Source organism: Harpegnathos saltator, unplaced genomic scaffold (assembly GCF_003227715.2).
Source record: "Harpegnathos saltator strain DR-91 unplaced genomic scaffold, Hsal_v8.6 scaffold569, whole genome shotgun sequence".
Lineage (NCBI taxonomy): Eukaryota > Metazoa > Arthropoda > Insecta > Hymenoptera > Formicidae > Harpegnathos > Harpegnathos saltator.
The window spans coordinates 202,358-227,318 of NW_020230392.1; the positions used below are offsets into that span (position 1 = coordinate 202,358).

The 24,961-nt window shown below is 40.3% G+C and overlaps 7 protein-coding genes across 19 annotated transcripts in view; 3 read left to right on the forward strand and 4 right to left on the reverse strand.

Moving 5' to 3' along the window:
- Positions 1-4,060, forward strand: part of centrocortin (cerebellar degeneration-related protein 2-like) — a 51,928-nt gene extending 47,868 nt beyond the window's left edge. For all 3 annotated transcript variants that reach the window (XM_011156843.3, XM_011156844.3, XM_011156842.3), the window contains exon 7: positions 2,037-4,060. In XM_011156843.3, coding sequence (XP_011155145.1) covers positions 2,037-3,335 — 1,299 coding nt within the window. In that variant the 3' untranslated portion in view covers positions 3,336-4,060. The remainder of the gene's footprint in view (positions 1-2,036) is intronic.
- On the forward strand, positions 1-24,550 carry RpS3A (ribosomal protein S3A). Of its 2 annotated transcripts, none has more exons than XM_011156833.3 (7): positions 1-12; positions 5,895-5,896; positions 22,487-22,557; positions 23,007-23,110; positions 23,270-23,592; positions 23,988-24,149; positions 24,341-24,550. In XM_011156833.3, the coding sequence occupies exons 3-7, from the start codon at positions 22,496-22,498 to the stop codon at positions 24,491-24,493; spliced, it is 804 nt and encodes a 267-aa protein (XP_011155135.1). In that variant the 5' UTR covers positions 1-12; positions 5,895-5,896; positions 22,487-22,495; the 3' UTR covers positions 24,494-24,550. The 2 variants fall into 2 exon arrangements, with proteins under 2 accessions (XP_011155135.1, XP_025159518.1); XM_025303733.1 differs by lacking the exon at positions 5,895-5,896 and adding an exon at positions 12,271-12,274 and having other exon boundaries at positions 2-12.
- Positions 5,230-9,199, reverse strand: LOC105192600 (uncharacterized). 3 transcript variants are annotated; one of them, XM_011156845.3, is made up of 7 exons: positions 9,011-9,199; positions 8,111-8,541; positions 7,783-7,997; positions 7,622-7,677; positions 7,071-7,290; positions 6,772-6,980; positions 5,230-5,966 (listed from the first exon to the last, which is right to left on the reverse strand). In XM_011156845.3, the coding sequence occupies exons 1-7, from the start codon at positions 9,082-9,084 to the stop codon at positions 5,888-5,890; spliced, it is 1,284 nt and encodes a 427-aa protein (XP_011155147.1). In that variant the 5' UTR covers positions 9,085-9,199; the 3' UTR covers positions 5,230-5,887. The 3 variants fall into 3 exon arrangements, with proteins under 3 accessions (XP_011155147.1, XP_011155148.1, XP_011155149.1); XM_011156846.3 differs by having other exon boundaries at positions 8,126-8,541; positions 9,011-9,084; XM_011156847.3 differs by lacking the exon at positions 9,011-9,199 and adding an exon at positions 8,814-8,974.
- LOC105192595 (F-box/LRR-repeat protein 21) lies at positions 12,886-14,243 on the forward strand. The gene is made up of 4 exons (XM_011156834.3): positions 12,886-13,084; positions 13,217-13,436; positions 13,659-13,904; positions 14,024-14,243. Exons 1-4 carry the CDS (start codon positions 12,886-12,888, stop codon positions 14,193-14,195), a joined length of 837 nt encoding a protein of 278 aa, XP_011155136.1. The 3' UTR covers positions 14,196-14,243.
- On the reverse strand, positions 14,293-17,336 carry LOC105192596 (transmembrane protein 185A). Of its 6 annotated transcripts, XM_011156840.3 has the most exons (8): positions 16,975-17,333; positions 16,744-16,859; positions 16,514-16,596; positions 16,115-16,414; positions 15,882-16,005; positions 15,528-15,753; positions 15,338-15,419; positions 14,293-15,203 (listed from the first exon to the last, which is right to left on the reverse strand). In XM_011156840.3, the coding sequence occupies exons 1-6, from the start codon at positions 17,010-17,012 to the stop codon at positions 15,542-15,544; spliced, it is 873 nt and encodes a 290-aa protein (XP_011155142.1). In that variant the 5' UTR covers positions 17,013-17,333; the 3' UTR covers positions 14,293-15,203; positions 15,338-15,419; positions 15,528-15,541. The 6 variants fall into 6 exon arrangements, with proteins under 6 accessions (XP_011155142.1, XP_011155140.1, XP_011155137.1 ...); XM_011156838.3 differs by having other exon boundaries at positions 14,293-15,171; positions 16,514-16,859; positions 16,975-17,336; XM_011156835.3 differs by having other exon boundaries at positions 16,514-16,859; positions 16,975-17,336.
- Positions 19,039-21,210, reverse strand: LOC105192615 (THAP domain-containing protein 2). 2 transcript variants are annotated; one of them, XM_019840137.2, is made up of 4 exons: positions 20,830-21,210; positions 20,188-20,480; positions 19,625-19,702; positions 19,039-19,540 (listed from the first exon to the last, which is right to left on the reverse strand). In XM_019840137.2, the coding sequence occupies exons 1-4, from the start codon at positions 20,898-20,900 to the stop codon at positions 19,263-19,265; spliced, it is 720 nt and encodes a 239-aa protein (XP_019695696.2). In that variant the 5' UTR covers positions 20,901-21,210; the 3' UTR covers positions 19,039-19,262. The 2 variants fall into 2 exon arrangements, with proteins under 2 accessions (XP_019695696.2, XP_025159519.1); XM_025303734.1 differs by lacking the exon at positions 20,830-21,210 and adding an exon at positions 20,674-20,703.
- LOC105192593 (putative fatty acyl-CoA reductase CG5065) overlaps positions 24,542-24,961 on the reverse strand; it is an 8,782-nt gene continuing 8,362 nt past the window's right edge. For both annotated transcript variants that reach the window (XM_011156830.3, XM_011156831.3), the window contains exon 9: positions 24,542-24,907. In XM_011156830.3, coding sequence (XP_011155132.1) covers positions 24,775-24,907 — 133 coding nt within the window. In that variant the 3' untranslated portion in view covers positions 24,542-24,774. The remainder of the gene's footprint in view (positions 24,908-24,961) is intronic.

The window sequence follows — 24,961 nt, forward strand, 5'->3', positions numbered from 1 at the left end:
CTGCTCTTCCGAGTCCGTTGCTTTCGCCGTGTGTCGCTTCTCCCTCGGGGCGGGGAGGGGGGGGACTCGATTGTGCCCGCGCGCATGCGCGCGGAAACCGCGAAGGGAAACTCGGAACCGAACTGTCGAAAAACAAACAAAGAACGACCGCTCGCTCGCTCGCACGCACGCACGCACGCACGCACGCAGTAATCGCTCTTTTATCTGCCTTTAGGAGACGACAAAGTTTGCAAAATCCAAGCCAAAGGCAGAACGTAAACGGTGTAGTTCGCTGTTGTGGAGGATGTTCACTTGTATGTGGAAAGTGCCGTTGTTGTTGTCGTTTTATTTTCTCGCCGCGGCCGGCCGGAGAATTCGAGACCGCTGCGTCGTCCCGATTATGCTCGCACCCTTCCGAATACCGTTGCTCAACTTCCGGAAAGTCTTGCTGCCTATACTACGTCAGAAGCTAAAGATGCTTTAAAAAAAAAAAAGAAACGAGACGAGAGGGGGCGGCGGAAAGCTGCATGCTCCGCGCGCGCGCGCGCGCGCGCGCATGCGCATGCGCGTCCCTCGCAGTCTTCGCTTGAATCCAGCATGCTGATGTGCGCAGGATACGCGTAGATTTTATTAACCAGGGACGAGAAAATGTCTGTTGCGGCTCTCTCGCGTTAGGGGGACGGTTAGGGGGGAGGGGGGAGGGTTTTACGTTTGATTTTGATTTCGTCCATTGATTGATTAACGTTGCACCAAGGTTTGGTTTCTCTTTTCTTCTTCTGGTTGCACGATTGATACGAGCGGTGGATGTCCGATTGTTTTATTCGTTTTTATTCGCGCGATTGTATATCGATTATACTTCGGATTCAGAAGGGTCGGTTGCCCTTTTTTATGCTCGCGAGTAATAACGAGCGATCTCTCTCGAACGCGCGCGCGCGCGCGCGTGTTTACCGCGGCTGTAGAACTTAGATTTGCGTTATTGTATCATGTGGTGTTGGATTTATATCAGCTGTCCGATTAATCTCGCGACTGTTCCCACATTGGCACATTGATCGTGGCAAGTTGATCGATGAACCTCCAAAGATTACCGGGGATCGTGTTGCACTCACTTGCTGATAGCTTCTCGCCGATATCAGGAGAGAGAGAGAGAGAAAGAGAGAGAGAAAGAGTGTCTCTGACGTATGTAGATGTAAATATACTTGTGCTTACACGTCGCCGTTGTCCACGTATGTTACATAGTTCGAGTTACACTTGAGCGCGGCTGAGCCCTTGTGATTGGAATTACTCTGTGTCTAGTCGAATTACTCTGTCCGATTACTTTGTACAATGTATAAGTGCCAGATTTATAAGATGCTACAAGTGAATAAAAACACGTTTTCTCACGGAACTCTTGTTGTGTGCTCTCTTCTTGATATCCTATAAATCTGGCAGGTCCTCCGCTCTTCTGCTTCCAGCTGTGTGCACCGTTTCTGCGCAACGTCTCGTGTATACTTAGGTCGTACTAACACGATTTCTAACGATTCACTAATACACACACACATACGCACACACATACACGCGCACACACACACACACACACACACACACACATATATAATGCAAGTATACAGAGAGCTCAGGTAAAACGAAAAGAGTCGCCGATGAGACTCGTGCCGGGAAGAAAGAGACAGAAACAGAGAGAAAGAGAGAGGTAGAAACAAGGAAGAGAGAGAGAGAGAGAGAGAGAGAGAGAGAGAAAGACCCGCGTTGCGGGAAAATTCAAGTGCCGATCACTTTCGTCGCTACACACACACACACACGTGCGAATGAATTTCCCCCGATCTCGAGTCCGGCGCACGTATAAACGCACAAACGCAAGTGAAAACGAGAATGATACCCAGAGAGAAAAAAAAAGAGCAAGAGAGAGAGAGAGAGAGAGAGAGAGAGAGAGAGAGAGAGAGAGAAAGAGAGAAAACACGCGGGTTTCGTTTAGAGTCGAAGCGTAACGCCCGTATCGTCCGCCGCACACAGCGCGTTGCATAGTTTCCAATTGCACACACTGGTTAATTGCCTGCACACAGGACAACACGGCAGGCAGCAAGAACGAGGACGCGGACGAGCTGGACAGCGCCAATCCGTACCGGGTCCTAGTGGAGAAGTATCAGGCCTTGCTGGAGGTGCAGAGACACTGTCAACCCCGCCGCAAGGATCCCGCTAGCAACCCGGCGGCATGCATGTCGCTGCAGGAGGAGCTGGAGATGTCCGGCGAGTTCAACAACTTCTGCCCCGGCGCGACGGAGGCGGCGTCCGAGGTCGCCGCGGAGCCGGGGGCGGCCAAGGGTGCGACGCGCGCCAAGGCGGACGCGCCCGGCAAGAAGAGCTTCTCCGCCACGCCGACGGACTTCTCCGAGGCGGAGACGTCGTCGTCGGGCTTCTCGGACGAGACGAGCAACAAAGCGACGCAGACGGACGGCAGGCCGGGCTCGTTCCTGTGCTCGATCGCCGACGGCGAGGACTGCAAGTTCAGCATCTACGACGACAACAGCCCGTTCGAGAGCAGGTTCCGCAAGACGCCGGAGTACCGGCAGCTCTTCAGCGAGATCTTCAGCGTGCTGAAGCGGGCGGCCGAGGCGAAGGACGAGGGCGAGAAGCTGCCGTTATTGGACGACTCCAGCGCGACGTCGCAACTGCCGGCCGAGTCATCGACCACTCAGGAGGATCTGCACAGCGAGACGACCGACGACAATCAGAGCGTCATGTCCTCCGTCGTGTCGTCCGTGGTCTCAGAGCCGGTGTTCAGGGTGCAGCCCGTCAGCCCAGCCAACAATACGAAGAATGACAACAAGCCTAAAGCCGCGGGGGGCCAACCACGGTCGGCTCACCACGCCACCAGGCTGGACTACCTGTCCATCAACGTGCACGTCCGCAAGAAGTCCTCGGCGAAGAAGAACGCCGCGAAGAAGGCGCACTGCAACGACCGTCCGACCACACCGGACGTCATCCCCACGACGAACCCGAAGTTCGTGCCACCGAAGGCCAACGGCGGTGGCCGCAGGAGATACAAGCCGTTCAACTTCGCCGAGCCGGACGGCAACGGGCTGTGGAACGGCCACCACAACGCCAACTACTCCAACCGCTCGAGGGACAGGAGACAGCAACACGGCTATGGCCGCGGCTCCAGCGAGCAGCAACAGCAGCAGCAGCAGCAGCAGCAGCAACTGCGCAACAACTACAGCGAGTACAGCGAGTACAAGCCTAGCAGCGCGTCCGAGGAAGTGGCCCGACTCAAGCGCTTGGAAATGTCGTACGCGGAGGTGCTGCGCACGCCCAACAAGCCCAAAGCCAATCATCATAATCATCATCACCATCGTAGGAGTTAAATCATAGCCGCAGACGCGACCTCGCAGTCGGAGAGCGCGGCGGCCGTGCGCATAGGCGAGCGACTCGCGCTGGAGTTTTGTACTCTCGCGCCTTGTCCTCCGATTGTAATCTTCGACTTTAGCTGAGCGCACATGTCGCTAAGTATCCTCCGGACGCAACACACACACACACACACACACACACACATACACACACACACACACACGCGCGCGCATACATTGGCTCTGAGAATCGTCTCGACATTCTGCTCCGGATGCAGTCTGGAGCACAGCTGGGACACTGCCAGATTTCACCGCGACGTTCAACGTCCAGCGTCCAAGGTCCAAAATCTTCAGATTGTTAAGCATTCCTCACTTTCGTCCCCTGGTAAACTCTGGCTCGCGGTAACATCTCGTCGATACGGCAGTTTCTCTCGCTCTGGAAGTGAGAGTGGAAAACCACAACGGAAGTGTGTAGTCTGCAATACGTATCAAGTTACACTTGCATCGCGCTCCCTGAGAGGGAAGTCATAATGTTGATAACTTTCATTCCGTTTCGAGTCTCTCCAGATTTTTCAGATTTCTAATCTAACGATCCCAAGTGCAGCAGCTGTCCAATGAGAGAACTTGATTTCCGGGAATCAGGCCACACCGGCTGCGTCCCGCATTGTATCCAGAAAAAAATGTCCCGACCATCTTGAAGGCCAATGTACACGCGTACACACACACACACACACACACACACACACACACACACACACGTATACAGAGGGACAGACACACGTACACACAACAAATAAATAAAGCAGTGAAATTCAGTATTGTTTCGTACTTGATGTAAATAATCGACGACGTGCAGCGGTACGACGCGGGCACTGGTCGCTGCGATATCCGGGCCTTCGGCTTCCGGTTCGGGCGTTCATCTCCCACCCTTCCTCCTCCCTTGCTCCTCACGCGCTCGTCGCTCGAACCTGGGAGCTAACGCGCGACAGCGCGTTAATCAGCGGCCCGGGTCGCGCCGCAGCATGATGGTGCCGTCTCGTAGTCTCGTTTACGGAGAAGAGGAGAACTTATTTATGTGCCATTTATTCTCCGTGTCAAAATACGAACTTCCGTCTCCGAAACTCGTACTACTTCTCGATAATATACGCCTACTATACCCGCAGGGGTGTGAGACTCGTAGTGCATGTCGGCAGCAGCAGCATGCGTGGTGTGTTAGCTTTTGTATTTTGTAGGTATGAATATTGTGATCGTTTTATGTATAAATAAATAAATTCTTTATCGTATCTCAAGTCGCTATTCCCTTTCTCATTATGCGCCCCTCACTCGGATCCACGGCCGGTATGATGTAATCATAATTATGCACATTCGCGTTGGAGACAGTGCTCTTCTACTCGACAGCGATCTTTCTTTCTTCATCTGGACATGTACGATCAGACTTAAGATTATACACGTAGCTACGTAAGGACAAAATTTCTGTGCGGGCTGTCGAGCTAATTATATCGTCTTCCCTGGGTTCTCTGTTCAGTAGACGCACACTGTCCCGAAAGAAGAATGTATCGAAATTTCAAGAATGCGAGCATTTTCTAAACGGGAAAATCGCAAAACACTGAGTTCCGAATACTGAAACAATCTCCTGAAGCACAACTCCGCCGAGATTGTCCTTTATCCCGCGATACTGTTTCGGTATTTGGGGATTTCGGCAGGACTTCTATCGGGAAACTATCTGGGTTTCGATTTTTCGGAATAATGCATGTGTCCGTCCGTCCATGTCACTTCTCTTTCCTTTTTCTCTAAAAACTTAAAACTACAAATGTCACTCGCGCCGGGGGCCGATCGTGTCCGCAAACTCGTCAACGTTCGCTCAAGGATCGACCGCGCGCCTGAAAGAGACATCGACGACAGAGTCGCTGGATGAATGAATACCGTTTTATTCCGTTATATTAAATATACAAGAAGCAACTTGCACCTGTCGTTCATCTAATTTTTTGACCATTTTACTAATATAAGTTTTTTCCTATATTGCAACACTAGAACGCGCCGCGGTTTTCCCATCATTCTATGCGACAGACAGTTCAGTAAGTGCGTATATATATAGTCGATAAAAATGTATACAATGTATTGTGGATAAGAACGTAAACGTTACATGTGTCTGAGATAACGAAAGAACAATCAAGGAGTACACAAAATTGTAAAGAAGATCTTTCCTAGGAAGATCATAAAAATCTAACACGCGAGCGTTCCAGCGTTGGCCGATCGTGTAGATCTGCCTTTCATTATACAGTGATAATAAATGGTACAAGTTTATTAATATAATTGCAATTCAGATTTGGATTCGAAGGCGCATAAGCGCACGCACGAAAAAGCGCAAACAGCCGTGTTCCCTGTCGCTTCGTGTCTCGCCTATATTCTCCGCTTCTAAACTTTGAAGCAATTAAACTTATACCTGTGTATATGTATGCGTGTGAGTGTGTGGATATGTGTGTATGTATGTATTCGCGTGTAAGAGGTCCATTACATATACATAAATTTTATTTTTTAATATTGATTTATATCCGGAGAGATGCACTTGATTAAGAGTCGTCGAATAGCGCGCGATGCACCGCTCCTAAACTCGGCTGTACATAACTCGAGCTGACGCTGCGCCTCGATCTGCAGAGAAGAAGATATCGTGGGGTGACGAAAGAAGTTTGGCTGCACCTCCCTTCGACTAATTTAAAGCCTCAGATACGTGTTAATAGTCACTTCAGGTTGAAGCTTGCCTCACGAGAGACATTTTCAGTTGAGTCATATACGTGTAACGTTATATTTGTAATTCAACGAAAAAATTCACATCTCTCTGACTCTAAATTCAAATCTGAGTCTCGCTTGAGACAAGTTTCAAGTTTGAACGACTATTCATGTAGGTCCTTTTTGCAGATGTATCAGATATATGAGGTCTGTCCGGAAAATATCCGACCTTACGTTATATAAAGAGAAAAGAGCTGCTAGATCACGCAATGGCGACTTATGTCAAAGGACATTCTCCTTTGGAAGCTACAACCTTTTTTCCTAGCGCTGCTCCCACTTTCTGAATTTTTGAACTCGGCTCTATGGAACAGAATAACCTGCAGTTGCGTCGTCGCATTTTCTTCTACTGCGTACAAGCGTCGACCGAAGGACTCTGAAGCAGCGTCGTTTGGCGAGGATACTCACAAGGATACTCAAAGGTTCCTCCAAAAGGAGAAGACTTTATAATAGATCCAGACACACACACACACACACACACATATATATATATGTATATAGTCATAGGTCGGATACTCTTTCCGAACCAGACCTCGTATGAAGGATTACACGCGCGGTTTCGCGCGATGCTCGGCAAAATATAACCGAGTTCACGTTTTGGATCTCATCTGCCACAGGATTCTCAACATTCGATAAACTCCGTCGCATGTAGAAGGATTTTGTTACTTACTCCGTGAGAGAACGAACAGCCGGGCCAGTCGGATTATTTTTCGGTCGTGGATTAACAAGAAGGCATTTCATAGGATGGCCGTCCAACTGTCGATTGTGATAAGTCTCAACTGCCTTAGTCGCATCCTTCAGAGTCTTGTAGATTACTTCCGCCGTGCCAGGACGCACCAATCTCGACACGAGCAGTTCTCCCACGTCTTCGAATAACTCCTACAAGGCAATCGTGAGAACGATCTCTCATTATCACGACGCACTCTAGGAACTACTAATGTGCATGAGGCCTTGTCTATCGTGTGCTACCTTGATATCCTCTTGCGTAACGTTCGCTTGCAAGTTGGACACCACGATTCGATATCCTGTCGATTGCGTCGACGAGCTGGAGCTCGCTTTTGGTCGAGACAAGACTCCCATGGTTCTGGGCTTATTGGGAGACGAGTCCAAACGCGATTTAATCCCTACTTCTCGAAGACTTCTGGAATCATAATACTTGGAATCCGTTGTTTCTTCTGCTAGGATCGTTCTGCAAATAGTCACGCAAAACGTGTTACTCGATTGGCCAATTCTTTACAATGCAATACAGGCTGGCCCCGAACGTTCAAATCAAACTGAGATTTTATAGGAAATTTAATTCTGAACAAATAGTTTCCTATAAGCATGGGTTGAGGAATGCTTCCTTAAAAAGTTAGCTAGTCCTAAATAACATGAATACAGGTAACATTCAGCTGTCGTAATTGCACAGAATGCTGTACAATCTACTCTTGAGAGATTGTAATTCCTATTAGAATTGTTTCCGTCTCCATTCCGGGGCCACCCTGTATATACTTGATTGCAAGACTGTCGCGAATCGTTACCTCGATTTTGTACCAAAACTCCAGTCTTCCTTGTATGGAGGGGAAGCAGTTTTCCTCTGCGGTGAAGAAACAGTGATATTTCAGACCGATAAAAAATCATAAGAGTACAACATAGAACATCTCTATGAGAAGAATTGATCTTTTCCCATAAAATTACCAACCATTGTGGCCATCATTTTGTAATCTCGTTGCCTTTCTCGCTCTCTCTCCATCTCAGATTTCCGAGACGAGATTCTAGTTGCGTTACTGCTTGTAGGCTTCACCCAGGTATAAGGAGAACTCGGCTTAATATTGAACACAGGAGGTGGAGGCGGCGGTGTCGGAGCGTACTCGTTACTGACAGTTCTCCTCAGTGAAGAGGACTCCATTAGATAATCTGGAAATATAGGTCAACATAAGCGAACTAACATTACCAGAGTACTTAATCCCCACATCCAAGCATTCTCAAGTAAAAAAGCACATGTGTGCGGAACAAATTTCCAGATTGACCTCTTTGTGGTTTACCATCGTTATAATCCATGTTCATATCTCCCAAGTAATGTGAATCAGACATAGGAGGTGGTCTATAGCCCACCACTACCTGTGGTATATAATTGTTCGGTACACTCGGTGGTAATACATGTGGCATCATAGGCGGAGCTTTATTAGTTGACAGCGAAAGTCTGCCATTTCTACCAGTCTTGCGTGATATCCCTGAGAGCTGTGCATCTATCTTCTTATATTGAGATGCACGAATCTTGTCTAACTTGAGTCTGGCGTCACTCTGCTTCGCTATCTCTGCCAGTTTGTCCCTGGCATCTGTCAACTTCTCACGGTTCTTCTGTATTATCTTGAACCGTGCATCCGTAACTACATGCGACGAACCACGTCCTCTTATAAAGCCATTCGCCCGTGCGCCTCTACCGACACCCCTGCGTATCCTGCATTCATAAGAAATTAACATAAATGTTAATGAATGGAACTTGACCGACGTCCTTCGGCTTTCATCGGCCCTATCTTCAGTACTCAGCGACGGAATACTATGTAGACGAAGCAACGAACGTGTCTTCGCGACATTTTGTAAATCTGACTTGGTTTTCCTTGAGCAATCTGTACGAAAAGTATCGTGCAAGGGTTAACAAAATTCAAAGGACAAAGTTTCCTTGCACCTGCATCAGATGCAAAAGCCGCAATTTCTCGCATGATTAATTACCGGTGATTTCGCAGCGAGACCATCGAATAAGACAGGCCGAGCGAAAAATCCGATAAGGGGCGATTTTAACATGAAAGTGACAAAATTCCTCCCTCTCTCTCTCTCGTGGAAAACGCGACTGCGAGGGTTAGAAATCCGCAAAGAGAGAGTAACGCTAATACGAGTCCAGTCAACTGTTCAGCCGGACTTTGTCTTACCCTCCTCTGCCTCGCATTCCTGATGACTTCGACTTTTTAATTATGTCATCTAAACTTAGGCCCATATCAGCCATACCGTAACAATCTGTCCGCGCGGATACACAACCAAATAGAAAAATTGTAAATTCAGGTTACCGTGCAACGACTTTGTCGCGGGCGTCGTTGACGGACTTGAATTTCTCCTTAAAACGTTTGCAGAATCATGGGTGTCTCATCTAGGTACACGTGTATATACCGTGACTCAGCCGTAATACTTTCTCGATAGATTTTGGAACGCCGGATGAATAACCTCCCGCCAATGTTGGGAGCATTTAATCCCTCCGCAACGTCCTACGCATGCGTCAACAGGTCACAAGTTTTGATAGGCTCAAGCATAGACATAGACCGATATTCGTAGTCGGATTTTATATTTAAGACCGTCTTAAGTTTATCTTTAGATGCTGTACAAATTCATTTCATGTACAAATTCATACATTTCATGGGCTATGAGGTATCTGAAAGTAAACTTAAGATAGTCTTAAATATAAGATCTGACTATGAATACCGGCCTGAAAGCGCCAAATAACTGTCGCGAAAAGTAAAATTTAATATTCTTTATGAAAAATAGATTTTTTATACATACTCAAAGTTGAAAACGAAAGGAAAAAAAGAAACTGAAAATGTAATCTGCAAAAGTATATTTTTTGAATAATGCGTCGATTGATTGGGGAGCAATAATTTAATAATCTAAATATTTTTATTGTTACCCATACAGTTTTTCGAACATAGACGATGAAATCTGAATTGTTCAGCTGAAATCCAAACGTCTAGACATAACCTTAACTTAAGTAAAAGAACAGGCTCTCTGCCTCCGATTTAAAATGTAATCTCTTTCCAATTGTGAATGTATACAGACATTACTTACGAGTATTCATAAATTCCGAAAATACTTCTCTGCATGGAAAAAAATCGTCTTTTATATCGCATTTTTTGTGTTCACTTCTCATTCCAACGAACTTCATATACCGATTTATTCACCTTCTTCCTTGTGCGCGATTATCAAATTATTTGCTTCAACGTCGAGTGCAGGTATCGAGTGGTTTTTTCGCAACTCTGAAAGAATTTTGTAGTCTGCAAATGCACAAATTAATCTTATAATATTAATATCATGTTATTTATGTCTTCTCATAGCATTCTTCTCCGAACGGCAGAATCATCAAGGAATCGGGGCCGCATGGCCCCGAGTAAATGGAATAAAGTATGTGTGCCAGTTGCCGACGTTTCAGCACATAAAGAAGGTAACGCGTATGAAAGGCGCAGGCAGACACACGTGACCCGCAACGGCACGTGAGCTCGACAGCACGTGCAACGACCGGTGAAAGGAACGAGTTGTTAATAAATAAGCAAGTAAATAGTCGGCACAAGCTGTAACGACGCTATTTAATACGAGAGAAAGACACTGCGGTGCCTAAGAAACTTCGTCGCTTCGTCGTAAAGAGAAGAAAAGAGGAGCGAAAATCTCGCCACTTTCTTGAAGAATATTATATAAAATCATAATTTTTCGCAAACGAGAAATCTCACGCTGTGCTCTCTTACGAGGCCAGTCTGAAAACTTCTCGGCCTGACACCTAGATGGCATTAAAAACTGTCAAACTATAATTGTATTGGAAAGTGGCATTCCTGATATGAACCCATGAAATATTTTATTTCGATCTGTCAAGTAGTCATTCGAGTAGAGTAGCACCAGTTTAATATTGACGTGTCATTGTCTTTTGGAAAATGGAAAAAATTGAATATCTTGCAGTGATTAAATTCTTTGTTTTGGGTGGTTTAACACCAACAGAAATTCATCCGAAATTATTGAGAGTGTATAAGGATGCATCACCTTCACTTTCCACTGTGAAAAAATGGGCTGCTCTTTTTAAATCTGGTCGTACAAGCCTCGAAGATGATCCACGCGGAGGACGTCGTCCAAAAACTGCTACAACACCACAAAACATTCACCAAGTCCACGATATGGTGTTAGATGATCGACGAGTGAAAATGCGTGAAATAGCTGAGGCCATAGACATCTCAAAAGAACGAATTGGAAATATTTTGCATGATGAATTACATATGAAAAAGCTTTATACAACATGGGTGCCGCATTTGCTAACAATTGACCAAAAGCGCATTCGAATGCGTATTTCTCAAGCGTGTTTGGATCGTTTTAAGCAAAATAAAATGGATTTCAAGCGTCGTTTCATAACTGTTAATGAAACTTGGATCCACCACTATACACCAGAGCAAAAAGAACAGTCGAAGCAATGGATTGAAACTGGTGGAAGTGCACCAAAGAAGGCAAAGACAGTTCCATCAGCAGGAAAGGTTATGGCAACAGTTTTTTGGGATTACAAAGGTGTTTTGTTGATCGATTATCTTCAGAAAGGTAAAACAATTAACTCTGAATATTATTGTAACCTTTTGGATCTATTGGATGCAAAAATTTGTGAGAAAAGACCTGCTTTAAAGAAGAAAGGAATCATTTTCCATCAAAACAATGCACGTGTTCACACAAGTGTTTTGACAATGGCAAAATTCAACGAATTAAAGTACGAATTGCTTGAACATCCAGCATATTCACCAGATTTGGCTCCCTCTGACTATTATCTGTTTCCAAACCTGAAGAAATTCCTGGCTGGAAAGTGTTTTACATCAAATGACGAGGCTGTTGCAGCCGTGGATGGATATTTTGCAGATCTTCCGGAATCACACTTTAATAATGGTATTGAATTATTGGAGAAACGTTGGAATAAATGTATTGAAGTTTCAGGAGATTATATATATTGAAAAATAAAACGTATTTCACAGCAAAAGAAATTTTCTTTCATTGTTAGGCTGAGAAATTTTCAGACTGCTTACGTAGCATAGGAGACTACAAGTGTGTAGCTGGTGTTGAAAATTTTACACATGGAGGAACCTGTGATGTGTGTATGTGTATATACCTAAAAAGTGGAGATTATGTTCCTGGAAATTCTTCAGACAGCACAAACTTTTTTAAAAAGTACCTCAAGGATGTGCCCAAAAGACACGTTTCATTTTTTCCCTCCTCTGGAGGTCTTTGAAAAGTGTTTAAAAAATCTTTTAGGAATTTGAGCTGTCTGGGTTATTACAAATTTTTACAAGTTATCATTTTTCTGCATCTTCGAGACGTGTAATTTCCATCCGATGTATTGACATTCTTACATTTCAGTCTTAAAATCTAAGACTGAAAGAGCTTGAAAGGAAGCTCCTCGGCGCAGTCTGGTGGAATTAATCGTAGCACGCAAGATGGACTATCTTTCTCGAAAAGAAGATGCCCCCACACAGCATTAGACACCACAGAGTATCATCCTGAACGCGTCCAAAATGTCTAGAGGTCCTGAGCTCATCCTTGATGAGCTCAGGACAACCGATGTTCTGTGAATTGCTCTCCTCCGCCGAGGAAGGTGTTTGTGTCCTCACGCAGTGTTACCTCTTCGCGATATGCGGCACACGTGAGCAACGCGTGCAACCACGACGCAGCGAGTCCCTCAGACTCGGAGATCTCGAAGTCCTTGACCCTTTTCTTCGCGATTTTACTTTTACTTAACGCACCTATCCTCGCGTGTCTGCCCTAGTCCCCACTTCCGCGAGTTCCTTTCGCTTTTTCCTAGCAGCGTCGCGACGTGACAGACCGACCGTTTCGCGGAAGAACGTGGTCTTCGATGGAGCGAAAGGACGTGACACCAGTTTCTCGAAATCGTCTCGCGAATATTCTCGCTGCAGGGCGCCGAGTTTCGCACGTCCTCGATTTATAGTGCCTCGCGACTCTAGCGCGGGATCGAACACAACGTTGAAGCAGCGGCGGCGGGAACAGTGATATAGATTAAGAGCGAATGTTCGCGGTGATGAACGCGGCAGGATTCGTTCCTCACGACTTCGTCGATCTCGACGGCGAGCGATTCAAGTCCGCGGTGACGATCTCCAAGGCGAGAAGAAGGGAGCAACATCGTGATGGCGACGGCGACGACGACAGGAGGTGCAAGACGTTGCATCTTCTACGGGTCAGAGGCTCGCAGCGGTTGTCGGCTGAAGGTAAACCGATTATGTATCTCGTCGTCATCACAGACGAGGCAAAATACAGTGAAAATAATGAAGTAAATTAAACGCTGAATAAATTTCGCACGGATTGAGACAAACCGAGAATCATTCACCGACATGTTTCAGGGATCTTCGTTCTGACTGACTACTGCCGACGCCTCCGCGAATTGTCCATATCATACTCGTTATTGAGCGACGAGTTGCTCTTAGCGCTATGCTCGGTGAAACAAATCCACCTGGAGACCCTGCGAATAGAAGCGCACCCGGAAACTAGGCCCCTTCCATACATCAGCGACAAAGCGTGGTCTGTGTTTTCGAATCGTCTACCCAATATGAACGTCATACTGTAAGTAAAAGCGTAAGGTGACAATGAGGAGAGTCGTTGAGTCGGAAGACTGTCGATGAAAGTCGACAGTCTCAGGAGAAGTCGGTAGAGATAAAAGTCTCGAGAGAAACTGTAAAGAAAAGTAAACGCTCTGAGAAGTCGGGCAAAAGGATAACCGAGACGCGGTGTGCGAGGCGCACAGAGAGACTCTAGAAAGCTGCACTTCCTCTTTCGCTTTGGCAGATTGTCTTACATGGCTGACGAGGACGATGAAAGATTGTTATTTACGCCGCACTTCCCCGTGACGCATCTCTACTTAGGCGACGCGCCGTCGCAGGCGACGATATCGCGAATCAGCGAGCAGTGCCCACGGCTGATAGAACTAGTGATCGCCGCTTACGAGTCCGGTCCGATCGATCGCTTCTTGATCTCGATAGCTAAGAATTGCGCGCAGCTCAGCGCCGTCGGCTTGGGCGACTGCGAAGTTACGTATGTACGCACACGCATACCGATGCCGATTTGAAATTCGTGTCCTTTTTTGTATTAAAAAGAAAAGAGATACACCGATGAAAAGCAATGATGACAGCTCTCTTCATCCTGTCGCGCAGCTGTTCCGGGTTGGCGAGATTCGTCGCGCTCTGCGCGCGTCGTCTTCAGGCGCTGTACGTGGTGGAGATGTCGCTGATAGAAGACGCTGAATTCGACATCACCGGAGTGTCGGCGAACGTGTCGTCGCTCCTTGGTCGGACATGGGTGCCGGAATACGTGCCGTTATGGTGACCGGAGCCCTGAGGAGTGAGCGAAGAGAGGTTTCAGTCCCATGACAGAAAAGAGAGCTCGCAGTCGCAAACGAGACACACATCGAGAAGACAGAGAGTGTTTCACGACGTACTATTCTATTTCTCACAGATTATTCTGTACAAGTTACAAAAATTACAAGATCTTGGAACACCGGACGAAACAGCCACAATGCACATAATTGTTCACATGTTTGTAATGTTTGTAACGCTCGTAGTAATAATCCGTAGTAAGGCTGTTAAACACAAAATACTTGGATCGTTGTAACACAGAGTCTCGGAGAGACAATATCGAGATATATATATATATATACACATATGTGTGTATATTTACGAATTTATTATGCTATATACATCTCAATATATACCATACGTATTGCGATATTGCTATACAGATACTTCGAATTAACAGTATCGTAGAAATTAATTCATCGTTTTGCCGTTGATACCAAAAAATAGAAACTTTATTAGATTATAATAGTATTTTTAAGTGTTATATATATATATATATATATTTATATATATATATATACATACATACATACGCCATGTATATGTATGTATATGCATGTATTATGTATATAAAATAACAATGTTACCAGCAGTTGCTCGCCGTTGTCGCGCATACGGTAGACTTGTATAATATTCAATATTCATGATATCATATATGTATATATATATATATATATATATATATATTGTGTGTGTGTGTGTGTGTGTGTGTGTGTATGTGATGTTATTGCGATATAACAGTCTGTACATTATTTCTACATTGTAACATAATAAATGATCGGGCATTCAATATTACGATGTCCAGCAACGTTTTAACAGCAACACTGCTTGCCTAAATATACTCGCTTTCTTTTTCCACGCTTCTTTTTCTCCCCACATTTCTTCAACGTTCCAACAATGCTAGAGATGCGAGATGCTCAGTCTTATATCCCAGCTGACACACATATCTGCATAATTCCGTCTCTTTGATTAATAAGGCCTAAGAGCAAAGCAAAGTCTAAACGATGAGCTGATTGCGTATATTCACGTCAAACAAATACTTTCCTTCGTTATATTTAAATATTTATTTAACTTACTAAATTAATTATGCGCGCTTAACATTTAGACGACTACCTGCTTGTTTTACACACGATATCCGGCTTCTGTATAAGCCAATTGTGTTGGGAATAACACTTATAAAATATCCGAGTAAACCCTGCAAAATATCAGACGTACAAAATGCAATACCAATTCAGAGTTCACTCTGTCACACATATCACATTTATCATGGACAGAAAGGAGGAGAAATTCCCAAGACAAATACCTGCTTCAAACCAATCAGTCGGGCATGTCTATAGAGATTATAGGCACAACAGGTTTCATTAGGTCGATTTTCTTAATGAGCTTTTCACCTTTTTCCGAAATCATTGGCTCAGATGGTGGCTGATCTCGTTCGTCCCTCGGTTGATACGAAATATTACCATATTCCTGAAGCAACGGACATAAACCCAGCAGAAAGTGACAAAAGTCCTTTCTGATACCAAACCACCCTAAACAAAGATTTCATACATGTCAATTAAAATTAATAGTGAAAAGGTGTTCCATATAATATAAAAAAAAAACTGATACATCACTACAAAGTATTATTAAAATAGTAATCTATAAGATTATTTCTTACATCTATTGCCACCCTTTGCACCAAAGGACATAAAAATAAGGGTCATATGCGATACAAGCAGTGGCATTGCAACTGTTGTATAATTCAATGAAATATCTCCATCCAATTTGTTTGCTAGCAGAACCTAAAGCAGAACACAAGAATTACTAAATCATTAGCGATATAATTTTTAGAGAATATTTAATTGATCTAGATTCACATAGTAACACTCAGATACAAGATGATGCTAATACCTGGAACACTAAGATGGGAACAACAAGAAACGTGTATGCTAATGCTGAATTCAATGAGGTCCGCCTCTGTCGGGCATTGATCTGAGGTGTTCTTAGTAAAACGGCAGCAAATACTATTGCATATAAAACAGCCACCAATGACAAGCAAAGAAGTGCCCACAGTGGCACAAATACAACCTCCCAACTCCATGTTATAAAATTATCTAATCTTAACGCCAGAAAAATGAACTGTAACACATTCACTGCACAAAATAATTCGAGCTCAAATGACCGGTCGTGTTTTACAGCCCATATGCAAACCTAAATTGCAAAGATAAAGCTTGAGAATATTCGTCGACATAATCTCATCAGTAGTATTTAAAAATCATTAAGAAGTTATGAAAAAGAACAATTACTTACAGCAATTGATACTATTGAGATAAATATCAAAGGGATGAATACAAGTATCCACAAATGTCTTTCAGACTCTAACTTGTCGCATACTAATAATTCAAACATCAGTAGAATTAAATGTAATGCCAAGGTGATCAACATTGCCTTATAATGTACATAGGCATCTCCTTCTAATCTCGCATGCGGATGTCTCCACCAGACATAGCTTCCTACTACAGCGCCCAAAATAACCATACCTTTCCAGAACCATATTGGACTGAATATTGACCAGTAACTCCATTCTATGAAGCCATCCAATCGAAGTGCGAATAGAGATGTAAATATCATTAAGCACGAATGTACTAGAAATTTGCTGAAATTTATATTGACACAATATTCATACTTATATACTTGGGTCATGAGTAATATGCTGTCATAGAATTGGTCGCGAGTCCGGAATGATCGTATCAAGTAAATGTAAGAATTACCTTGGATTGAAGTCTTGGAAAAGCGTTTGCAAATTCATAATTGTCAGTACGATTATGTAGGCCAATTAATGGAAGAGAACCTTTCGATGAGCAGTCGAGTGATGATACATGCTATGGAAAGCACGTAATTTCATTTGCCACACGGAGACTATTATGGAAGAACGCAAGCAGTAGCTCGTGCATTTGTGTTCGGAAAAAAAAATAAACGACAATTCATTACAAAACCAAAACTCCCGAGCATACTGAAGTCAACTAATAGTCATCAGCTCCTTCTAGCTCTCTCTACTTTCTTCCACTCTTGCTCCCTCTCTTTGTCGAAAGAGAGAGAGAGAGAGAGAGAGAGAGCTATCTATCTTCCTCTCGGTACGTTCTGTTTGTGTTCGGAAATTCTCATATTTATTCGCTAATTAAATCAGTTGTATATTCAAATTATATATTCAGACATGAATAATGAAGATTAATTAATTATGACGAAATTATGATCAAGGACATAATATGAAATTCATAATCGTAAACTTCATTCCCAACTACACATATGCGTAATGAATCTGATACGCAACGATATAATCAAACTGCACAATGATATATTCGATAAAATTTCATAAAAGATACAATAAACGAAATGTATTTTATCGGAACAAATCTTAAAAACTTAGAAATACGATAACGTATAACATGAAGCAAATGTTGATGATACTTATAGGTATCGGATCTTATATTTAAGACCGTCTTGAGTTTACGTTCAGATATTCTGTAGCCAATGAAATGATCTATACAGCATCTGAAGATGAATTTAAAACGATCTTAAATATAAGACCGGACTATGAATACGGCCCATAAACGAATGTAATCACATTGATTGACCAACGATGCGTTCAACAGCAAAACAGCTTGGCACGCTATTCGATCCTTTTTGAAGCACTCAGCGATTAAGACGAACCAATGGTAACTCGAATATTCTAGTATTTTTTTAGAAACATTTAATTTACATGAAAAACTCACATTAAGTTTTGCGGTGATGTCGATGGTGAAGAGAATAATCAACTATGAATGGTCAATTTTTTACGACTACTACCTTATCTTGAATACGAAGTTACTTTTTATCTAGGGAATATCGCGATAGCCAATCCACGTCTCGACTTGACTACTCAAACGATTCTTAAGTTTAAAAATGAATTTGTTTTGGAAAATATATAATTAAGTAGTATTTTCCTATTTTATTAATGAAATATGCACCACTTATAAATTCCTTGTAATCAACGCCTGCATTAGAAGCTAATTTTAACAAATGACGATCCGAAAGTAAAAGTCAAATATCCAATTTATGCAAATATTTGTTGTAAATGTTGCTTTTTAATTATCTTAATAAGATATTGTTAAAATTCATTTTTTTTATATCAAGTATCAAATTATAAAAATGTAATTTACTTAATAAAAGCAATTTCAATTTATCTTAATTTTGCAAATAGAAATAAGAAAAGAATATTTAAAACACTTTGAAAATAAGTTTTTCAAATAAGTTTTTTCAATATTTAAACATTTTGTTATGCTAATTTTAATAATTATTTTAAAGATAAATATTTAATATGTTCAATATTATTTAATATATAATACATAATAATATTACTTAATACTTAATTTATGTATCAAAACATTTATTTTTACTGTGTTAAAGCGATAAAATAAAAAAGGACTAGTGTCTACAATAACCACAGGTTTTAGGGGAATAAGAATACATATATGATAATATATGTTAAATAATTGTGGTTTAATATTTCACATATACAATTTATCACATATATTATTATTTACATATATTATTTACATAATAATTCACATATACACATATACAATTATCATTTACATGAAAGTTGATATCTTTTTTGATGGTATTCTTAACATGCAAAGTTAACAACAGTAAGTTGTGCATAAGTTGTGTAAAGTTGTGTTGAGAAGTTTGAAAGAATTGTCTAATTCTTAAATACAAGATTTAAAAAAGTAATCTAAAGTAATTTATAAGTCTAATCTAAATCTAAATCTAAAATAATTTATAAGTAGAATTATAAACATTATCATTCATTAATGTTCACAATATTACTAATTTTATGTATTCATAAATATATTGTAAGAAAATATTCCAACTTTTATGCAAACTACACAAATCATGATAATAATAACTATTTTGCCTCTTCACAATAACAGCACCTGTGAATACTTGTTTTTTTCTCTTTTAGTATAATAAGGAGATTAATAGATTCTCAAATTTGTTTATAAATCTAAAAATAGCATCATTCTCTTAAATATTTTTGTCCTTTAAATGTATAAGTATTTTTAGCTTTGTAATATTTTTTTCCTTTCTGCTGTATATTTTTATTTAAAGTTTTATTTTTATTCCTAGCTATTTTCAATTTCTCTTTTAATATAGTTTCTTTGTGAATTATTAATGAATGAAACATGCTTGCTTGCTGATTCAAACGCTCCTCCTGTGATTTAAAAAATTTTTCTATTTCCTTTCTTAATTGTTCATTTTCACTCAATAATCTATTATAACATGTACATTTGAAACCTGTAATATGTTATAAATAATTAATAAGTAAATAATTCATATATAAATAATTACTTTTTTCTTTTTAAGTACATTTATACATACATTTTAACTTTGCTGAAGTATCATTATTATTACATTTAGTCATAATTTCCTCTTGAGTCTGATTTATATTTTTATCATCTATAATAAATACTTTTACTATTTTGAACATTACTACATATATCATATATTGTATATTAATGACATTAGAATATAGAATATTTAATAATATATATGTTAAGTTATGATAATATATGTTAAATAATTGTGGTTTAATATTTCATATATTATCATTTACATGAAAGTTGATATCTTCTTGAATATTTTTTTGCATTCTTAACATGCAAAGTTAAAAACAGTAAGTTGTGCATATGTTGTGTAAAGCTGTACATAAGTTCATATCTTGAGAAGTTTGAAAGAATTGTCTAATTCTTAAATACAAGATTTAAAAAAGTAACCTAAGGTAATTTATAAGTAGAATTGTAAACATTATCATTCATTAATGTTCACAATACTACTAATTTTATGTATTTATAAATATATTGTAAGAAAATGTTGCAACTTTTATGCAAACTATATAAATCATGATAAATATATTAATATGATAAATAAAAAATTTTAATTACATTTCTCAATTTCACATGTTTCATCTTGCTCTAATTCTTTTGAAATATTTTGATCGAACATTTGCAAAACAAATGCACTTTGCTGGAGCATGTTCAAAATATTTACATGTACATTTTGTGTTGGGATGACATCAGGTTTAAGACGTTTTCTTTTAACGTGCTCCACATTATTCTGATAATCAGTATCTTTAAAATGCAAACTACATATTCGTGCATTTGCATATGGGGACCAATTATTGCGTCCTGTAGCCGCAATCCAATATTTCATTATTATCTCATTTTGGAGTGGGAATCTAAAAAATTAGTTTAAAAATACAATATATAATGGGAAAAGATAATGTTTCATATACCCATTTCTACTACAATCAGTTAAATCATAACAATCTAAATTTTATTTAGACAAAAACTTAAATTCAAGTTAAAATTTAATTGACGTTAGTAGAAATATCATCTAATTTATATGTTTGAATATAAAATTGTCTATACCTTCTAAAAATAAATTATGCAAAATATTATAATTAATAGTGTATATTTTTCTTATAATTTTCCAAGTTAAACAGATTCTTGATATTTATAGTAAATCATGTTGATATCAAATCCCAGTTTCCTCTATCAATAAAACTTATTTATTGATATATTTACCTATAAAATTTTATTTTAGAATTCTTCACCCACGTACTTTTACATTTCATTATACAGCAATTTGCTGGCATTATTAATGTTTTTCTTTTCTTTTTCACACTTGTTAATACTTTTTGACGTTCTTTAATATAGCTTATATTATATATATATTTACAACCTCTTCTATACTATTCACATGACGCATGCCCAGATGTTTATTTTTCATACGTAATCAATGGGTGCGTTCACGAAGCTCAACAGTTGCACAACAATTGAGTATCGGATGCGGCTGGCTCCCCATGCGGCGTAAAAAGCGTATGCGTAACTGCATTAGCCAATCAATTGTCTCCGCTGTTATACGAAAACCATAGCTGAGATGAATGATTGGTTGTCGCAAGTTATGCATACGCATTTTACCTCCATGTGAAAGCAGCCTTAGGCTGGCTCCCCATGGAGCGAATGTAATGCGTAACTTGCGACAACCAATCATTCATCTCATATGATTTGCGTATAACAGCTGAGACAATTGATTGGCTAACGCGGTTTATGCATACGCTTTTTACGCCGCATGGGGAGGCAGCCTGAGTAACGAATGAACAGTAGAAATGTACAGCCGTGGACATAAAAGTTGTCACATTTTTTTAATGACTTTCGGGACGCATCCCGATTCGAGAAAGATCTGCGCGATAACTCACAACGAAAGGCGAGAAATAAAATATTGGTGGTATGACATAATGGGTGCATTCAGTACTACAACCGCTCACTGAGCGCTAAGTGAGCTTTTACATTTGGTCTGGCCCTAAAGCCCGTATCAGATTATGGATTGGGATTGAGATTAGATTGAAATTTGACCAATTGAAAAAGAGAAAATAATCTCAAGTATAGTAAACTTACTCCTGATTGGTTAAATTTCAATCCAATACTCAATCCCAATCCGTAGTCTGATACGGGCTTAAAAGGTCTTTTCGCGTACAAGAAATATGGCTGGCTTAAGCCAGTGGCATTTCGTGCTGGATTGCTTGCTGGATGAAAATATTGCGTTGTGATTGGTACATTTCCGAAGATGGATGGAAATGCACCAATCAGAACGCAGTATTTTCATCCAGCAAGCAATCCAGCACGAAACAAGTACCGTGTGCCGCTGACTTTATCAAGGAGCACGATATCGCTGATTTGTCGTTTACGGACTTTTCACGTCCGTCTAAGGCAGCATCTTCATCAAAAAGGAATCATCGATTCGCCCATTTATCTTTGCGGCCGGGAGAAACAATCGGTGGATCATCTATTATCGTGTAACGAAAATGCAAGGGATGCGGATTAGCTCCGCACGAGATTATTTTTCGCTGAGGCATCTTACCCGCTTGCTACATTAAAAATGGAAGATATTATTTTTGAAGATAGGGAAGTTGATTGGAAACTTTTGGGACAGTTTTGCAAAAGAATCAAGAAGAATCCTTAGTTTATTTGAAAATTTATATTGATAACTATATTATAATACGTACTTTATAACGACAAGGCATGTTTATATGCAGCGGCTGGAAGCCGCTTAAACGGGACGGCGCTGGCCGTAAGCATTAGCCAATGCCATTTATGCCAGTGCCATATTGGAAGAAGAAGAAGAAGACAGTCTGTCTAACGATTTTATTGTTTGAGGCTCGAGGATCCTTTTAACTACGAGCCTTAAATCATGGCGGTAGGGAAGAATAAGGGACTCTCGAAAGGAGGAAAAAAAGGAGTGAAAAAGAAGATGTAAGTAAAATATATTTTATTTAAGATATATCTAAGTACTCTATATTCGTGAAAAGCTTGTCTTTGAGTTACCGTTTTGCGTGATGCCTTTGGTTATGTTGGATCCTCACACGCCGTCGCTCATTGTATGATTGTACTGTGGATCAATATTTTATATATATATATATATTTTCAAATATGTTGTATTTTAAGACAGCAAAACAATGTAACAGTCTATTGTTTTTTAAATATTTCTGACAATTCAATATTCCTGGAGTGAATGCAAACTAACCACTGTTAGGTCAGATAACACATGGCAAAACATGGTAACACGGAGATCTGTGAATTATAAAATCTGCATATTGTAAATACGTGCGATTGATCTCCACAATGATTGTTTCATTATTAATATATTTCATCATGCGCGTTTTATCGTATGTGTTTTATTTCATGTGATGATATTGTTTCAGTGTGGACCCTTTCACACGTAAAGATTGGTATGATGTGAAGGCACCATCAATGTTTGCCAACCGGCAGGTGGGCAAAACCTTGGTTAATAGAACTCAGGGCACCAGTAAGAATGTCTACTTTTAAACTCTTGTATAACTATTAAAAATCTCAATCTTTTTTGGCTATATTAGTTTCCTTTTATTGCATATCTTTGTTTTGTATTTCTAATTGCTTGTTTTGTTTAGCAACATGTACAATGTAAATATTAATTTTATTTTGACAGAAATTGCCTCGGAGGGTCTTAAGTTCCGAGTGTTTGAAGTATCTCTAGCGGATCTTCAGAGCGACCAAGATGCGGAAAGATCCTTCCGCAAATTTAGGTTGATTGCTGAAGATGTTCAGGGGCGCAATGTGTTAACCAATTTCCATGGCATGGATTTAACAACAGATAAGCTTCGGTCAATGGTAAAAAAGTGGCAAACACTGATTGAAGCCAATGTAGATGTAAAAACTACAGATGGTTATCTGTTACGAGTTTTCTGTATTGGTTTCACAAATAAAGATCAACTTAGCACAAGGAAGACCTGCTACGCTCAGCATGCACAGGTTTGTACCCAGTTCAATTGCACGCAAAACGCAGATCCACATTTATTACAGTCTTTACTGTAATGAAAAGAGATGTTGCGTATATCAATGCAGTCACTTACCACACTACTTACGTTCAAGTATGTAGTGATAAAAGAACTTGCTACACATAACATTTATAAATATTCTTGAATAGGTCTTTTGTGCTTTCTGAGATATTCTAAATTTTTGGATTAAAATATAAAATCTTGAGCTTTGTATATTGTTTCATATCTATGGCAATATTAGAATCACTGATTAAATAAAATCTGTATTTAATATTCCCAATTTATCCGGTCATTTTGTAAATGTTACTGGTATATCGTTTATTTTTTGCTTTAATTTTTATGTACTATATAACATGTAACTGCACTTAGGTAAAAAAAATTAGACAAAAGATGGTTGAAACTATCACAGAAGATGTAACTAAGACCGACCTAAAGGGTGTTGTTAGCAAATTGCTTCCTGATGCCACAGCCAAGGATATCGAGAAGGCTTCGCAGGGAATTTATCCTTTGCATGATGTTTATATCCGTAAGGTTAGTATTTTATATTCTCCTTGGTGATTATGAGTACACAAGCGTATAATTCTTTTTTCTTATCTTTTGTTTGTAATTCTTTTTTTAATGTCGGTGTTTTTTAACAGAGATAATTAGTAAATCGTATTTTTTGTAAACTTTATGATTTTCTTCCACAAACGTTGAGCTGTAGCAAATTGAAATTTTATCAGGTGAAAGTATTGAAGAAGCCACGTTTCGAACTGAGCAAATTGCTGGAATTGCACGGAGACGGGGGTAGTAACAAGAGCGAGGAGGTCGGGGAAAGCGGCTCCAAGATCGACAGGCCAGAGGGTTACGAGCCACCAGTACAGGAATCGGTTTAAGAAAATGTAAAAGAATTTTCTTTCACAAAAAATAAAATCGGTCTTTTATCATGTGAATAACATTTTTATTCATGTTTTATTCTTATATTCTTATTAGACATAGGATTATTCAAAGAGACTCACTGGCGTGACTTTTAGATATTAAGTAATAAATCACTGATAATTTAATTTATTTAGATACGATCCTTGCGATCAATAGGAAAGACGAAATCGTGGTTCGACGATGTGTTAGAAATTATATCGCGGGAGAAAGGAAAGATTGTAAAGAGAGGTGAAAGGAGTTACTTTAACGCTTTTGCGATGTATGTCGCACTGTCGACAACTATCGTCCTAGTAAAATCATTAGAATTTACCAGGGTGTAAAACAGAAACAGGAAAAATAATGTTTTCACGATTACGTCCACCCAGTACATGCTGTGGAAGAAAAAGAGAAAATTGTTAGATCGGTGTTTGTGTGAAATGCACTTT

Bases quoted from the DNA above. Each gene is read 5' to 3' on its own strand.
- RpS3A (XM_011156833.3), top strand. From the start codon at position 22,496: ATGGCGGTAGGGAAGAATAAGGGACTCTCGAAAGGAGGAAAAAAAGGA. The intron at 22,558-23,006 runs GTAAGTAAAATA...ATATTGTTTCAG, and splicing joins AAAGGAGTGAAAAAGAAGAT to TGTGGACCCTTTCACACGTA. The intron at 23,111-23,269 runs GTAAGAATGTCT...TTATTTTGACAG, and splicing joins TAATAGAACTCAGGGCACCA to AAATTGCCTCGGAGGGTCTT.
- LOC105192600 (XM_011156845.3), bottom strand. From the start codon at position 9,084: ATGGCTGATATGGGCCTAAGTTTAGATGACATAATTAAAAAGTCGAAG. The intron at 8,542-9,010 runs GTAAGACAAAGT...TTATGAATGCAG, and splicing joins GGAATGCGAGGCAGAGGAGG to GATACGCAGGGGTGTCGGTA. The intron at 7,998-8,110 runs GTCAATCTGGAA...CTATATTTCCAG, and splicing joins CGATGGTAAACCACAAAGAG to ATTATCTAATGGAGTCCTCT.
- LOC105192596 (XM_011156838.3), bottom strand. From the start codon at position 17,012: ATGAATTTGCAAACGCTTTTCCAAGACTTCAATCCAAG. The intron at 16,006-16,114 runs GTATTAGCATCA...GTTCTGCTTTAG, and splicing joins TTCCCATCTTAGTGTTCCAG to GTTCTGCTAGCAAACAAATT. The intron at 15,754-15,881 runs GTAAGAAATAAT...ATCTTTGTTTAG, and splicing joins TGCAAAGGGTGGCAATAGAT to GGTGGTTTGGTATCAGAAAG.
- LOC105192615 (XM_019840137.2), bottom strand. From the start codon at position 20,900: ATGCCAGCAAATTGCTGTATAATGAAATGTAAAAGTACGTGGGTGAAG. The intron at 19,703-20,187 runs GTAATTAAAATT...TATTTATTATAG, and splicing joins AACATGTGAAATTGAGAAAT to ATGATAAAAATATAAATCAG. The intron at 19,541-19,624 runs GTATGTATAAAT...AACATATTACAG, and splicing joins TACTTCAGCAAAGTTAAAAT to GTTTCAAATGTACATGTTAT.
- LOC105192595 (XM_011156834.3), top strand. From the start codon at position 12,886: ATGTTCGCGGTGATGAACGCGGCAGGATTCGTTCCTCACGACTTCGTC. The intron at 13,085-13,216 runs GTAAACCGATTA...GACATGTTTCAG, and splicing joins GCAGCGGTTGTCGGCTGAAG to GGATCTTCGTTCTGACTGAC. The intron at 13,905-14,023 runs GTATGTACGCAC...CCTGTCGCGCAG, and splicing joins TTGGGCGACTGCGAAGTTAC to CTGTTCCGGGTTGGCGAGAT.